The sequence below is a fragment of the Netta rufina genome, assembly GCF_964035555.1.
Source record: "Netta rufina genome assembly, chromosome: 5".
Taxonomy (NCBI): Eukaryota; Metazoa; Chordata; class Aves; order Anseriformes; family Anatidae; genus Netta; species Netta rufina.
The window spans coordinates 11,250,326-11,266,709 of NC_140128.1; the positions used below are offsets into that span (position 1 = coordinate 11,250,326).

Below are 16,384 nucleotides of genomic sequence, written 5' to 3' on the forward strand. Positions count from 1 at the left end.
TTCCTTGCCCAAAGCATCTCATGAATTTGCGGTTTCAAACTGCAGCATACGAGCTGTTCGCGACAGAACCACCTAACAAAGTGCATTATCAGTTCTGCCCCCAACACATCAGGTACTTATTCCAAGACGTCCCCAAACTCCACTGCCCACCTCCAGGGGCTGTCCCTTCTCCAAGCTGGCCGTCACCAGAGGATGCTCAAGCTGGGAAGCTCACGCTGCCCACTGCCTAGGACTCGACACCCCCAGAGGACCGCCTGTGGTCCGACTCCTCACAAACAGCTTTAGATGTCCCCAGCTCCCCCCAGGCTGTTTAAGCTAGCTATTAAAGCACGTCATTTGTTCTGCTTGCTACACAAGATAATTGAAAGGAAAAGGGCAGTTCATCCAAAGAAAAGAGTTACAGTTGAGTTCCTCGGTGATCATCTTTCCTACTGCCAACCCAAGCTGCTGCTTTACAAGCATTCGTTATCCACATTTGTCATTTTGCTATGATACTTAAGACAGCTTCCGTTTAATTAGGAGATTGTATCAAAAAATAAAACCTCACAGAATTCATCTCTCATGCCTGAACAGAAGTCGAGGTGTCACAACTGCCATTCTCATACATGCAGAAGCGAAATGAATGCTTCATCAGCTGCCTGAAAACTCCCTCGTAACGTGAGTCCCTGGGTGGCATTTGCTACCCGGAAAGCTGGGAGCAGAAGGCAGCTCGGCAAAGAAGTCGTGCGTGGACGTAACTTTCCAGCAGCAGAGCAGGCGGTGGAAGCAGGAGTTTCTCTGTTACACCAGCCTCTGGCTGGAAAAGCAGCATTAAACGCTCGTGGTCACACCTCTTTATTGATTTCTAAGTACATCATAACAAGTACATCTACATGGTTGTTTTCATTCCCACCAGACCTGCACACTTCTCATTCCTTCCTAGCGTCTATAACACTTCAATACACCCAAATTTAACAACTACATTTATTTAATTCTCACTGCACCATTACTTTCCTGGGCACATGAGTCAGTTTTCCCTCTATTTTCTAATGTACCTTACAGTAATTGTGTATTTCTGGCAGTGCTGGCCACAACACCCGCAGATGTTTTTGCACTTGTCATATAATAGCAATTTCTACTTCTATTCTTGTCAGTGCTAGAAAGAAAATAGCCTAGAAAACATGCCCAAGCCTGTATAAGAAGAGAGCATAGCAGGAACAAACAAAAAACCCAGCCACAAATATCATCGTTCTGTAGCTTGGAGACCCAACATGGGCACTGATACATGCTGAACACTGATTGTTACACAAAGGCTTGAATATGGAAAGTGTCTACACCTAAAGCTGTATGTTCAAGTCTGCCAAGTCAAACAGAGCAGGGTAAATTATAAACAGCGCTGCCCTTTTGACAGATACAGATGTTTTTCTCAAACAACCGGAGTTAAGCTTCTTGTAGGTTCCTTCCCTTGGAAGCCACAGGGTGTTTCTTGTATTGTGATGCAAGACCTCTGCTCCCAGCTTTTACAGTGATAAATGTGGAGTTTGAGTTCATCCAGAAAAACCACCACTTATATTCAGAACAGGACTTGCCATTCGACCTCAGGCTCCACGTTCTGGCCAGTGTATTAGTTTTCAAAGCAAGAAAATTAAGATTGATTTCATGTGAAATTTTATAGCTTCATCAGCTCTTATGCAATATGACAGCAGACTTCTCATACAACGTAGAAAACAAGGAAAGAGCCAAACACGAGCTGTTTCCACCAAGCTGTTTCTGAATGTACTCCCTGTCTGTATTTTCAGATCAAGCTTCTATGCTTAATATTGTTATAGCATGAAATTTATGAAGAGCTGTAAAATCTGAAGTCATTACATTGACAATCCTTAAATTCATGGACTTTTGTTCTTTTTCCACCCTCAGATAATGTCTGATACTCCTTTTACACTATTTCCTAAGCATACGTATATATAAGAAATACCAAGGAAAAACTGCAAACTCCTTTTTCCTGAGAAAAATACAAACACTAATTACTATTGCTTAGCTTAAAATACATTTTCATTGGTATTTATTCTAGTCAAAATATACCCGTACCTCAGCTCTTCCTAAGAGGGAATAATGGGACAAAAAGTGTTCCTCCACTTTATGTTATATTGTACAAATCAAGACCTCTAAGACCTCTTCTGCTGGGGGGCTTATATCAGCGTGCCTAGCATAAGTACCATAAAATGCACAGAACCTGGACACGCTACACGAGGCACCCACCTGGTTCCTACAATACATACGTGGTATGAAATCCCTGTCCACACTGAATTTTCCTTTTCCAAAAAGCATATCCACAGCTGCACTCACAACACACCTACTACGAACAGAAATGCGTGCAGGAAGCACCACAGAGAAAGCTCCAGTTGATGATGTCCACATTTCTGATCTCAAAGGGCACTTTTATTGGAATGGTTTTAGGAAATCCCACGCGACTCAGAAGTCCTGCCAAGCTAATCTGGTCTTTCTGCTGCTCGCCTGTGTGTGGAAGCATGGAAAGCAAGACTTTTGACAGCCCTGTCAACAGCTAGGTCCCCACGCAGGGAGGGTATCTCCAGTCCATCTAATGTATTTGGTTCTACCCAAAACATCCTTGAATGCTATACAAAACAATATTTTTAAGAGCATAAATGCTTAAAGCAATGACTGATGCTAAAACTACTCCTTCCTGTAAGCAAAGGCCTTCGTATGCTGTGTTGTATTTTCAGAAGCACTAGCCCAAGGGTTGAAGATGATTAGCTTGAATTTGCAGCAGTAACCTGGAACTTAACCTCATGTTGCAAAAAAAAAAATACACAAACGGAGCTTCTGCCTCAAAAAAAAAAAAAAAAAAAAAAAAGTTTCATTTGGACTATCCTACTAATTAAATGATTATTTGTAATAATAAAGCAACCCACCAGCCAAAATTAATTTTAAGTAACACAAGTTACAGATTCTCAATTACTACAAGTGGGATCGCAGGACACCAGCATATGTCCTGGTTTCATTTTTCAAATACAGTTTAAAAAAAAAAAACACAACAACATAATGATCATCTCATAGCTGTGTCATTTAAAGGAGCTGTTGCAGCATGGCCATGGACAGTTGTTCTTTCCTAAAAAAAGAGCCCTGGGAAGAGAGCTGCTGCCACAGCCTGTTCCCAGGCAGTGTGTGCTCTCCGCCGTGGCTGATGGACATCCTCGTGCCTGAAGGTCACAGCTTCACCTGCTCCTGACTTGTTCTGGTCCGGGACACCACCACACTTGTGCTCCCTCCTGCCTTGCACCTGGATCCTAGGTTATATCTTCTACAGCAGCTCTCCAACACAATCATTTAGGTAAATATTACTGTTGGGCTTGTCCTCAGGCAGGTCTAAGAAAAATAATCCTTCAAAAAGCCAATGATAAGGTGCTCTGGATATGTATTACCTAAAACTAATTAATTAAAATAGCCATTCTCACACAGCTACAGCAGATGAGCAAGTAATGCAGCAGATGGCTGGTAATCAACAATTCCTAACAAGGCACGGAGACCAAGCTGATTTCTCTGGGCTGTACGAACGCTTGCATAAGCTGTGATCCATTTCCAGTACTCAGGAGTGAAGTGCTCAGCACTACACAAAGAAACTAAGACCTAAGCACCAGAAGAAACTGCCAGACAAATGGCTTTCTTTACCTTTTAGTCTGTCTGAGCACGATTTTTGCTCACAGCACCAAATTCAATGCCAGCATTATCCCAGTGAAGGTAAAACAACCTGCTGCACCTGGTTTGGCCTCTCAAGGACCACAGCATCATATACTGCGAGTGCCCCAACACATGGGCACAGGAAGGCAAAACCCCATCACCCAGAATTTCCCATTTTTCCCCATTTCAGCAAAACACAGCAAGAAACTGTGTTTACAGAGTATTACGGAAAGCATATATTTCATGTAATAATGTTAAAGAGCAACCATGTTATAAAAGCTATTTTTCCAGTCTTATGTGTAAATATGCAAGTGAAAGACATCAGCAAATACAGACAGAGATCTCCACATACTGACAGGGAATGACTCTGGCCCCTTCACATATTTGCTGTTTCATCTATTTAATCCACAAGGGGCACAGAAACACAGGTATTCAAGAGGTCAGATTTTAAATTAACAGCGAAATAAGTGATCAAATAAAATCTAACTACACCTTTATAGTTAAGCTCTTATTTTCCATTTTTTCCTTTAAAATTACTTTTTAAAGTCAATTCCCTGTTGCTTATGGGCCTAACGTTTTTGCAGAGTGACATCTAAGTTCTAGCATCACTCCATAGGGTACAAAATTAGAGTGGACCACAAGGGACCATGAAGACAGTCCCTTATGGGAATGACAGATTGTGATAAGCAGCATCTCCAAAGGTGCCATATACATCCACCAAACGGGCAGAACAGTACGCATGTAATGCCTTTCTCCTGTCTCCACATGCAGAAGAGTTTTGGTAAGCATAATAGCATAACAACAACAGTCCAGGCGTCTGGAAAAAAAATACAGACAATTAAATGAATGTTACCTAAGGGCAACACTCATTAGAAAGTGAGAAAGGACATCTAAATACAAGCAACCTGTCAGATCACCTCTGTAGTAAATCATTCTTTTCTATGTGACGACACGCAAAAGCCTGACTCTGTTGTCTTTACAGAGGAGGGGAAGGAAGGAGCGCCATGCAAGGTTCCCAGCAGGGAGGAAATGCCTCCTCTATAGAGGAAAAACTGTACTTTAGGTTCATACATGGTAAAAAACAACACAGGAAGCTTAGGGAAAATGCAGTGCTCCACACTCCTAACTTGCACGTTTGGCCACGTGCCTCCACAAGCAGCTCTAGGAGAGAAGCTGCTGTCTGCTGCTGGGCAGGCTGGCACAGCTCCAGCTGATGTCTTCCTTTCAAACTAACATTCAGCCACAAGGAAAAACGCTGCAGGTCAGGGCCAAAAGGTATCCATTTGTCACTAGTAAAATTCAACAGATTAAACCTGTAAACACACGCTGACCATAAGGCACAAACTCCCCAAGTAAAGCCGGGAAAACAGCAGACACAAACATTTCCCTTTATTACATTTTCAGATCAACCTTGGAGAAGCATTAGTTGAAAATACACGGCTATATTTAACCGCAGGGATGTGTTTCCAAAAAACCCTACAGCAGGAATTTGCAAAGGGGGAAAAAAAAATGCTTGTGATGCTTCTGATCCTTCCTGAGGAGCTGCTGCCCTGATTTAGCAGCGCATTCCCGGCCAGCAGGCTGTGGGGACCGAGCGGCCGGGCAGCCAGGTTTCTACCCCAGTGAGCTGCAGGGCTTTGGGGCAGCGCCCTCACACAGTTACTGTGGCTGGCTGCGGCAAATTTTGGACAGTGCTGCTGCTATCAACTTGCCTTTATTCAGAGGAGCAGGCTGGAGAGGATGCCAGGTCTGGAAGATCAAAGAATAACGCGCCAGGCGTCCCCTTCTGAAAAGGAGGTTTCTAAAACTGACAATAATAATTTCCTCGAGAAAAATACAGATGACTAAGAATATTTTAGCTGCATTTGTTGCAGCAGTTGTTTATAGCTATTTGTACAAAAAGCACCAGCTCACCCACCCAGAGGATGTTATACACACAGGGAGCTGCTCAAGTGAGGCAGACAGTTTCAGCTCACAGTACTCCTGCCAACCAGCTCATTCCGGTGTATTCAGGTGTACCCATTACATATAGGCTACATCACACCACCATTCATATTTGTTATTTCCATTCATTAAACCATCCATTAAGAACACAAATATGTACAGCATACACCATACACCCGTTATCATAAAGATTTCAGCATCTGTCATGAAAAGAGGGAAGCAGTTTTGTGCTTTCTTTTAAAAAAAAGTGAACCTGGCACAGATCACATGGAGGAGACAAGTGAACAAATTGACTTTAGCAATGAAATTAAAACTTCCTGCACTGCACGCTTATAAACAGGGGCCCCGCCAGGCTGAGGAGTTCTCATACAGGCTGCTGTTTGGCTTGGGATGTCCAAAACACACTGCAGAACAGCTCTTTTTCACGATACAAGTAATCAGTCAAAAACTAAACTAGCAGTCAAATTGCCATCACTGGAGTGATGTTTCCTTGCAAAAAGGAACGTATTGAAAATAAGGGTCTTCATCTTAAATTTCTTAAAGTCCTTGGGAAGAATAGGAGGCTCTGGCCCACATTGCAGTACAGGACTCTTCACATTTGCAAGACAGCAGCAGAAAGACTGAGCATTTTACTAGTGCAACTTGATGTCTGCATCAGAAAGGAATGGTTCTGCAAAAGCTTCTGGTCAAGACACACACAGAAAACCCCTCCTCTGTTACTTGATAACACAGATACTTACATACATACACAAAGCGATCATCCTTAAAAATAATAAAGCCCTACCACAAACCGACATGAAAACCACAGTTATTTCCTACCCTATTTATAGGAAGGAACTGTGGTGTTGGTTCACCCTATATTCATGCCTGTTTGTCCAAATTCTTGCCTTCTTGGGTGTCCCACAACTTCCCCAGGCTTTGCATGAAACCATGGGAGAGTTCCTCTATCCACCTACAGATTCCCCCATTCTTCTCCCTTCAGCATGACAGCTTTGCTATCACTCAACTCCTTCAAGCTCCAGTAGTATGGGTGACACCCTATCACTTCTCCCATTAAAAAAACTTCCATTTTCTCATTGGCCTTTTCTCATTATTTTTTTTTTTCTTAAATAATACAGATATCTCTTATCTCTTTCTACTGCTACATTCAATATTTCTTAGTTTTATATTCAGGATGGAAAAAACAAACAAACAAACAAAAAAACTCTACCTTCCCTACAAGAAAACTTGCTGCTGCTTTTTTTTTTTTTTTTATCTTTTCTTCCAGTCCCACCTTCAGTTGTCCATCAGTTGTCGCCTGTGCCTGCCAACATACCTCTCCACTTCCAAGCCTCTCCTCTCTGCAATGTCTTCCAGTCCACATTCTAAAAGTTAGCTTTCTTTACTCAGCACTCTCCCCAGTCTCTTCTATTTTAGCTGATACAGATCTTTTTCTTTCACCTTGCTCTCCACAGATCTCAGATCTTTCAAATGTCTTGTATCGTTTCATCTTTCCTGTTACCTCATCTGTTATGATTTATCACTTCTATGTAGCAGGTAACACAACTACCTCTCTCTCCCTCTCCTTGCAGTGCTAAGCAAGAAGTACACATTTATACTGAGGATAATAATGTGCTCAGTTATCACGCTGTGCTAAAGGAATTGCAGTGAAACTTCCTTCAAAAGCTGCTACCATTTTACAAAACGCATGTCCTCCCTGGGAGAACACAGCACCTACAGAGCAGGATTTCTGCAGGCTCCCATTAAAGCCAGACTTGGTATCTGTGTAAAAGAAATCCCTTACATACTCTACCTGTTTGCTGATAAAGTAATTATGATAAAGTATAAAAAAAATAGTATAAAAAGTATATTAAAAATGAAGTATAAGAAGAGTATATAAAAGTACCCCAAACATATTGATGTTATTGATAAAACAAGAATCATTTTTACAAATTGAAGTGATAGGAACCCCTTGGTAATAGCACTCACTGAGGTACTCACATGAATAGGAATTATCTGCACTACCTACAAGGGAAGGTAGCATGCAGCATCTCCTACATTGCCCAAATACTGCAGGATGTCAAACGTTGAGCTCAAATACCATCCCAAAACAAGACGCAAACTGACTGTTAGAAAGGAAAACATCTCTGCTTTTCTGTAACCAAACAGTAACAAAGATACAGCCCTACTCACGCTTATTGACCTCAGGCTTTTTTCGGAAGTGGGTAGGAGAGGAAACCAGCCTTGTTTTACCCTCCCTCCCTCAGTTCTCAAAAACTACGCCAATATTTTCTTGTGTTTCGTTCCAAAAACCTAAATACAATTCTGCTGATCATCTCCAAATTTTCTTGGCCCCAGAGCCTACGCTCCATGCTACTACATCCTCCATTAACCACAAGATTTTCTGCATGCCAGCTGGAACTAATCACCCCAATTACAGGCTTTTGTTTAGAGAAGCATCCACAGTACAAAAATATAGGGGTTTGAAAGGAAAAAAAAGTTCTTTTGCAGAGGAAAAGATATAGAACTGACTATAAGAGATTATATATTGGAAACAGCCAACTCTTATCTGGAGCAAAAGAAGACAGAGATGCTCTCGAGAACAGAGAAACCCAGACAAGAGGAGAACAGGGGAGAGGTTCTCACCTAGGGGGCTTTTCATGGAGTCAGTGGGGGCCTTTGCCATGTCATTTCTGGCACCAGGGTGAGGCTGATAGACACTGATGGTCCCAAATGGTTCTGCAGTACTGAACTTAATCTGACAAGGCTTAGCAGCACTGCCTTCGAGCCTGACAGACCCGAACTGTATCTAACGCTCAATCTGGGCAAATCTGTACGATGCTTTCCAACATTGTGTAGCAACGGGAACAGCGATGCAAGGAGACCTGCTCTGGCTCCGGGTTCAGCTCTCTAAGGTTTGGTGGGCTTTGCTGGCTTAGGATCGCACCGCATGGAAGCAAATCCCCTCGTGTTCACACACTCCTAAGGGCTGGGGCAGGCACAGATCCGCTCCAGCTTTCCAGGCTGACACATCTGGCCACACCTGAGCCAGCTCTTCTTAATTCATCTCTCACGTCTCTCTGCCCATGGCATGGCGAGCCTACAAAGCAGGTCGCTGCCCAAGGGGAAAAGATGATGGCAGGAGGCTTCCTGTTAAGCTGTGCTTTATTTCTATTAATCAGCATAGTGTCATTTATGGTGCCTATTTATTTATTTCATCTACTACACTGTGATGCCCAGCTTACAGATGCTACAATGTAGATATGGGTTTGAAAATGATTCATTTTAAGAAGTATGACTAGACATCACCTCTGTACAGAACTATCAGACACACACGAAACAGGGCCCACACTCTGGAAGATGGCTGTTCAGGCACATGAGCTATATTAAGAGGAAAAGCACCCTGAAATGCTAAGGATGAAGACTGCCATGCCTAATAAGCAGTGTAACGTATACATTGTCCCCAGAATGCAGGAAACCTGGAAAAGGGTTGTCTCCTTAAACGCCACCAGCAACTGTGTGAGCACAACCTCCATGAAGAAACTTCTATTCTTGCCTCAGTATTCTTCATTGTGAGATGCTACACAGCTCGGCAAACACGCACACTCCTGCTAAAGCAAGCTATATGCATAATCCCTGCTTTTATGTGAGGAAAACCACTGGGGATGCCTGGCTATGACTAATGGGCTCGGTCTCACGAGCAGGGTGACACAGAACGGCCAGCCCTACTCACCCCACCCTCCTGAACCAGGGACCGGAACAAAATTAGAGCCTCAGAGGAGGAAGTGCAGAGCAAACACTTCTTGCCAACGCTCTTCATAACTCCTGACGCAGCACACACCCTCTGCATGCTTTTATATCCAGATCTGTCTTCTAAAAGCAACCTACAGCATGCATCAGGCAATAAAACAGAACAATGTTGTTCCTTTATGGAGAATAGTGACTTTAAGCAACTTGGCTACAACTTTATGGGCTCTGTTTTATACTCCAGTCCTCAATGAAATTCAGTTCTTACAATGCATTTGTGGAACATTATAGTAATTGTCAAAATTTCCTCAATTATTTATGCTCCAGACAGCTGCTGTGGATACAGCAAGAATAGCAACCAGTCTCTTCAAAGCAGTAAAAAGTAGCAGCGATAAATCTTTCAGATGGCTTTCTTTTTAAAGGAGTGCTTGCTCCATGGGTTTGAGCAAGATTGATAACTTCCAAGAAAAAACAAAAAGCCCAAACAGAAGAGCAGAACACAGCGTTGCTCCTGACTTCAGATAGCAAGCTCTTGTCAAATCTTTAATCTTACTTGCTCAGCTACGTGAGTAGCTGTACTCAAGTTACGGTCTGGGAGGTGGGGACAGTTGGGAAGAGAGCCATAAAAATGAAAAACATTAACATAGCTTCATAGACTGAAAAAATGCTCTGGTGTCCCAAAGCGAGCATTTACAATGCAAACGGGAGATTTTAGAATATTTATTGTGAAATGAGTTTTTTTTTTCCTCAAGATACACAATAACCTTCTTTCAAATGACAAATTTGAAACCCTCCTGCCTAAGAGGCATTGTAAAAATCAGTTACTTACTACTTACTTGCTTAGTAAAGTTATGCCTATAATTTTAGTTTCACTGATACTCAAGGCAAACATACTCTCAAGGTACTATACGCTTTTAAGGTTATTGTACTAGCTTCTTTTTTTTTTTTCCATTCAAATGTTATTTACAAGCAAGACACAAACCTAGATCTTTTACAAATCAAAACTCATCAGTCAGAAACAACTGACATAAAAAAGACCTTGTAGTTTGCAATTTGACTTCCCTCCCCCCCCATTTAGTGTGTTCTGCTAATCTATTTTGTTCCTTTTCAAAGAACGTAGAAACTCTTAATCCAACTTTAAAATAAAACTCTACTTTTACAATACTATTGTCTACATGTATCAAGGACCAACATTTTAGTTTTGTATATTCCTCTTTAGCTATGTGATATTTCAGAAATATAAAAGAGAATCATAGAATGGTTTGTAACAGAAGGGACCTTAAAGATCATCTGATTTCAACCCCCAATAAAGTACCGATAACAATATCCACTATAAGTATATGCCAGATGATTAGGCCTATTTCAAAGCCTGTACAGGAGAGTGGGACAAAGACTTGTAGCATTCATGTTCTTCAGATTATACATGAACTTCAACTACTGTGAGAAACTAGTTCAGAATTGTTATTAGAAGTCCCAAGCATTGAAGTGGTAAAAGCTTACTCAATACTAAGCCACATACATGCAAACAACAAACCACTTTACTACTTACCATTTGCGATCTATTTTTTGGGCATCCATTGATGTCTTCAATCTTTTCATTTGCTGAAAAATCAAAAATAAAAATAAAAAATAAAGCATAAACTATACCAAGGACATCATACCAATCAATTGCAGAGCATTTGCTGCTTGCTAAGTAAAGGGGTTTAAGGCTGTAGTTGTCCAATCAAAGTGAATGTGTGAAATACTGAGACCCATCTAAAAAAGCAGCTGGAGTTTTCTAGTGGGTCATGCCTCCAGAGACAGCTGGAGCCAGAAAACAACTGGTCTGGCAACATCTTGTACACTGACGGGTAGCTCCTTTACACTACAAAAAAGATTTAATCTCTGGAAACTGAATCACTGCTGGGTGGAAAAGTGCATGCTACATATGTGGAGATGCTTGCTTGTCAATTGACGTGCTCTGTAGAGTTGAAGTTTAGATAGAAAAATTATGATCGAGTCTAATTTATTTATTTTTTTAAAAAGCTGAAATCACAAAACTACTTTTGAAGCATCTTAACCATGGCTCACCTGGAACACAATTGCAGAAAAATACATAGTTTTAAACTTTAAAGTCTCGAGAGAAATAAGCTGCGGAGGTGTCTAAATGTTTGCCTTCATTCTGTTTGCTCAGTTTCACCTTTCAGTATTGGGCCCTGAAATGGTTTCTGTGCTCGACTGAAGAACCAGTTATAATCAAAGCCCTGTTTCCCATAGTTTTTTCTCTGTGTTAAAAGCAGGCTTTCCTCTCCCATTTGATGAATTGAACGGAGTTGTCTCCCATTACCCTGTACGTTACAAGATATGTTTTTCTACCTAATGTCTATCGTCAGGACCTCAGTCAGAACTCCATCTAATTTTATGTTTCTTCAGCTAGGAATATCAAATAGGGCACAGTATTCCAACAGCAGTCATAAAAATGTCAAGCAAGGAGCTAGCAGAACTTCTTTACTCTTACTTTTTATACACCAAGGTGTCACAGTACATCTTTATGTCACAGTAATGCATTAGGAACTGATGCTAATATGAAAAAGGTTGCAGATAAAGTTGTTGTACTGTTTCCCAGGATAGCTTATCGGCCTCTACACACAAAGAACATGCATTTATTTCAAGAACAGATTCAGTTTTATGGAAATAAAAATGTTTTCTTTGTATTCTGTTTACAGATCTTGTGCTTCCATGTTTTAATATTTACTGTCTCTTGGTTTTGAACTAGGCAATATATCAACTGTATTTATAATAATAATTAATTCCAAAAACTGATAGCAGATGAGTTTGATAAGATCTTATTCATATAATTTTTCACGGTTTGTAATTATTACTTGAAAGGAGACAAATGAAGTTCTGAATGAGCTTCTCTCTTGTTTGGGCAGAGATATCCCTAATAACCCAGGTAAATTTATCTATCTTCCTTTAAATACATCAGCTTTTTCCCCAGTTCTCTATAACTTCCAAAATGGTATGTAATTTATCTTAAACCCATGTTAGCTAACTACAGTTAATTATCAGCCTCTTTTTTAAGCTATTGTGTGCAAACTACTCAGACTCACCTATCTGAAAGTATCTAAATGTTGAGAATTTCTTTCCAAAATTCTCACATGTGAGCCTGCAGGTTTTTGGACACCAGCTGATAATTCTTCATTCATTCTGAATTAGGTATCAATTCGCTTTACATTGTTGTCCTTACCTATGACAGGTGATATAATATGTAGGTGACCACAAATAGTAAGTGGCAATCAGAATAGTGACCACAACTGGAATTTCTGCTCCAATTTACCTTCTCCATTTGGTGCCATTTCTGCCTCCCCTCAGCCAGTCACGTTCCCGTGTGCAGGCTCATGCCCTACCATTTCTCCTCCTTACCCACTCCCACCTCACCTACGGCTCTTGGTTTCTCCTTTCACTAAGTTGTAGCAATTATTGCCTCTTCCCTGCTGGTACAAGTGCTATGGAAAAGCAGGTGTAATAGAGAGCGACCAGCAAGACTGGCAGTGGGGCTCAACTCTAACTCGAGCCTCTATTTACACGAAGCAGGGCAAGAAGTCAGAGATTCATACTAGGCTGGGTAAATGCATCCAAGTGGCCCGTGGGCATTTTGCTGGAGTCTGCTTAATTCAACAGAAAATCATTTTGATGCTCCCATTCCTTGTCTGTAAGCATTAGCCCACCTCTGACCCTTTTACCTGGCTGCAAGGAATAGCACTGACAGCAAGCATTACATAATTTGCTTTTCTTGTGGAAAAGGTTGGAAAGCAAGAGATATCAGTGAATGAGTTTCCCTAAATAACACCGTGTGGTGTGCTCATGGGCAGCGTGATGGCACAGTTCATAGCCTAAGTCACTGAATGCTGCAGGATCTTGGAAAAGCGTCAAGTTTCACAGCTGCAAAAGCACAGCATTCTGGCTGAGATAAATGGGCAACTCCTACAGCTTCTGTTTCTCAGGGCCATGTAGAAATACTACACCAGTTAGCATGAACTGGAAGTTGCAAGCAATCATAAAGGCTGTAAATTGTATCTTAACCCTGAGCAAGATGAAAATTCATAACCACAGATGTGTGAAATGCTGGTGATTTTTTTGCAAACTGATTGCAAGTCTGGGGAACTTACACCCTCCCCCCACATCAGCCCTTCTTTGAAATCCTTTCTCTCTCCCTCCAGTGCGCATTTCTTTCCACTACATGTTCTCCATCGCCTGTTTGGTTACAAGGAGTTCAAAATTAGCATTCTTCACTACAGGTTTAGCACCAGTGCAGGTCCTACAGAAGTTGGTCTACAACAAGGTCCAGGTTTGCTTCAGCAATGGAAATAACCAAAAATAGCGCATCCTACACAGACCATGTGCTCTGTATTGGCTTTGGCTTGACAAGGGTTAATGTGACTACGAGCCAGGTAAGATGGCTAGCAGGACCACAGTAACACTTATGCCATGACTGTGGAAGCATATGGAAGTGCATGCAAACAGAACACAAGGAGTACTCTTTGTCCAGTACCAGTATTGCCTTGAGGGCATATTCATGCTACCCGCTTTTCTGTAGCACTTTGCTTTCATAAAACCAGAGCTATTTGATTGTGTGGATACAGCGAATTTGGGTTCAGCTGGTTTTAAGTATTTTCAGATTTTTCCCATTTATACACGGATTGAGGGTTGTGCTAAGCCAGACTGAAGAAACCAGCTGTACTCTGTAATAAAGGCAGCAATGAGTGGCATTGGGCTTTCACTAACAGGGTCAGAGTCAAAGCATGGCAAATAATTGGCTTTATGCGTTTTGATAGAAGGCATACTATGAAGCCACAAGCCGAAAGTGTATGAAAACAAAAGTGAAAAGGAACCTCTGGCATTAAAAGTACCCAAGAAGTATTTAAATCTATTGGCCAGTTTCCCATTTACGTAGCTACGGATAAACACCCCTGTTGGAAAAAAAAAAAATCTTCAGCAAATGACACTTCAAATGCATGAAAAATTACGATAAGAAATCAGAATTGTTTCATTAAGCACTCCATAGAACTAAATTGGATTTAATCACCCATACAAAAAAAAAACAAACACACACTTCATAATAATGAATTAAGCTTTCTGTTATGACCTTAGAAGCTCTTCTCCATTATTCACTATTCCAGGTGTATGCTTAGACATTAGATTACTTTTTCTTGAATGCCTGAACGAATGCTGTGCAATGTACATCCTACGTCTGCTCATTTTGGCCTGAAGCTTTTAACTGAATGGTGACTCAAACATTTGTAAAATGAACTTTTGTATAATGTGCCACCCAAAATATGACGAAAGTTACCACTAGGAATCACTGCTAAACCAATCCCAAGATTCTGGTTTGAAATACAAACCTATACGCTTCCCCTGCAAAGGTAATAGTACAATTTTCACATCTGCACACAAAAGCTACTCTGAGATAACCTATAGTATGCGTTTGAAGTGGGATACTTAGCTGGAGTAATGGGAAAAATACTAGTGGACTGGGTTAGAGTTTAATTTCGGCATCAATTTGAATTCCTGAAAATTGAAGGATCTCAGAGGGAACCAACTGACAATGTATATCACCAATTTCAGATCATGCTCAGACCCAGTGTACCTGCACGCACGAATTTATATATATAGCTACTAGGTTTACATGGTATTACAAAGGCATTGATTACTTACATATTCTGTTACAGACTCATAATTTTTGAACCGAAGTAAACCAGAATGCTGCAAATACATTTCAATTGACTTGCAAATAGAATAAACTGTCACCATACAATGCTTTTGTATTATCACCAGCACTTTTTAAGTCTGAAGATCATATCCTCTTAAATCAAATGCAGTGATGTTTGGTTTCACATCTTTTTAGATTTAATCCTTGACTGGATTCTAAAGTTAAAGAACTACCAAAGTATTATTAATTACAAAATTTCTTTTTGTAAATATACAGCCATTTCACTATAGAAAGGTGAGCAGAAAGGATTGCAATCATTGTGTCTGCACAGTCATCAACTCTATTGAATCTTGATTAAAAAATAAAATTAAAAAAAAAAAATGCTTACTCTTGACAGTTTGAGAACTGAAATGTCAAGATTCAACATCTGCAACATAAATCTCAGATGGTGAACACAAGAAAAGATGTGTAATGAATACCTGACCTAATTTTGATAAGTTTAGATAATCTCCAGACACTACACTCACATGACAGAAAGGAGCATCTTCATAGCTACTTTTACCCGTAAGAAAGCATGGCAAAAAAAAATGAAAAATGTCTCTTACACTGCCTAGCAAAGCTTTCTTAGGATGTAGTCTTGATTGTCAGTAAAAAAAAAAAAAAAATAAGAAAAAAAAAAAGCTTTTATCTTGCAGGCTACAGTTAAAGCTACTTCTATGTGTGAAAATTATCACCATCTCTGTGACAATGAGATGCAGCGTGCCTAAGGCCATACACATCAGAAACAAATGATTTTCTCTTCACTGCTAATTTGGAGGATTCAACTGAGTATGTTTAAATAGGAACTTTCTTTCATATGCAAAACTTTATTTAAAAATAAAATCCTGCAGCAAGTACTTTAACTTTAAAAAAAAAAAAAACAAAAAACAAAAAAACAAAAAAAAACACTACGTCCTGCAGACTTAATGTTAAGTATGAGCCAAAAGGTAATGGCTCAGAATAGCTAAAAAATATAAAGGTGAATCCAAGCAAAATAAAGTAAGCAACAATTTTACTGATTATTTTAGAGGGCATAAATCGATTTCTGTAAGTTTTCACAAGTCAATACTCAGAAATTTCTTGTACAACCAGGTCCACATTTTGATGGTGGCATTGTTACACTCATGTTCTCATGCAAAATTTTTCTACAACAGTGTTCACACGAGGTAGCTAGATATTTATGAAGCGAACGGAGACGTAACTGCTGCTTGACAGGTCTGTAGAATGTTAAGATCTGATGTTGCTCTGTAACATATAGAGATGAAATCTTTTTTGATGTATTCCAGTATAGCTCTAGCGGTGCTACTG

General features: G+C 40.4%; 1 protein-coding gene across 1 annotated transcript in view; it reads right to left on the bottom strand.

Annotated features, from left to right (window-relative positions):
* The window catches only part of LOC311209740 (neuron navigator 2-like), a gene marked incomplete at both ends in the record, with an annotated part of 88,296 nt that overhangs the window by 64,600 nt on the left and 7,312 nt on the right, over nt 1-16,384 (bottom strand). The window contains one exon of the mRNA XM_084287252.1: nt 10,898-10,950. Within this exon, the coding sequence (XP_084143378.1) occupies nt 10,898-10,950 (53 nt within the window). The remainder of the gene's footprint in view (nt 1-10,897; nt 10,951-16,384) is intronic.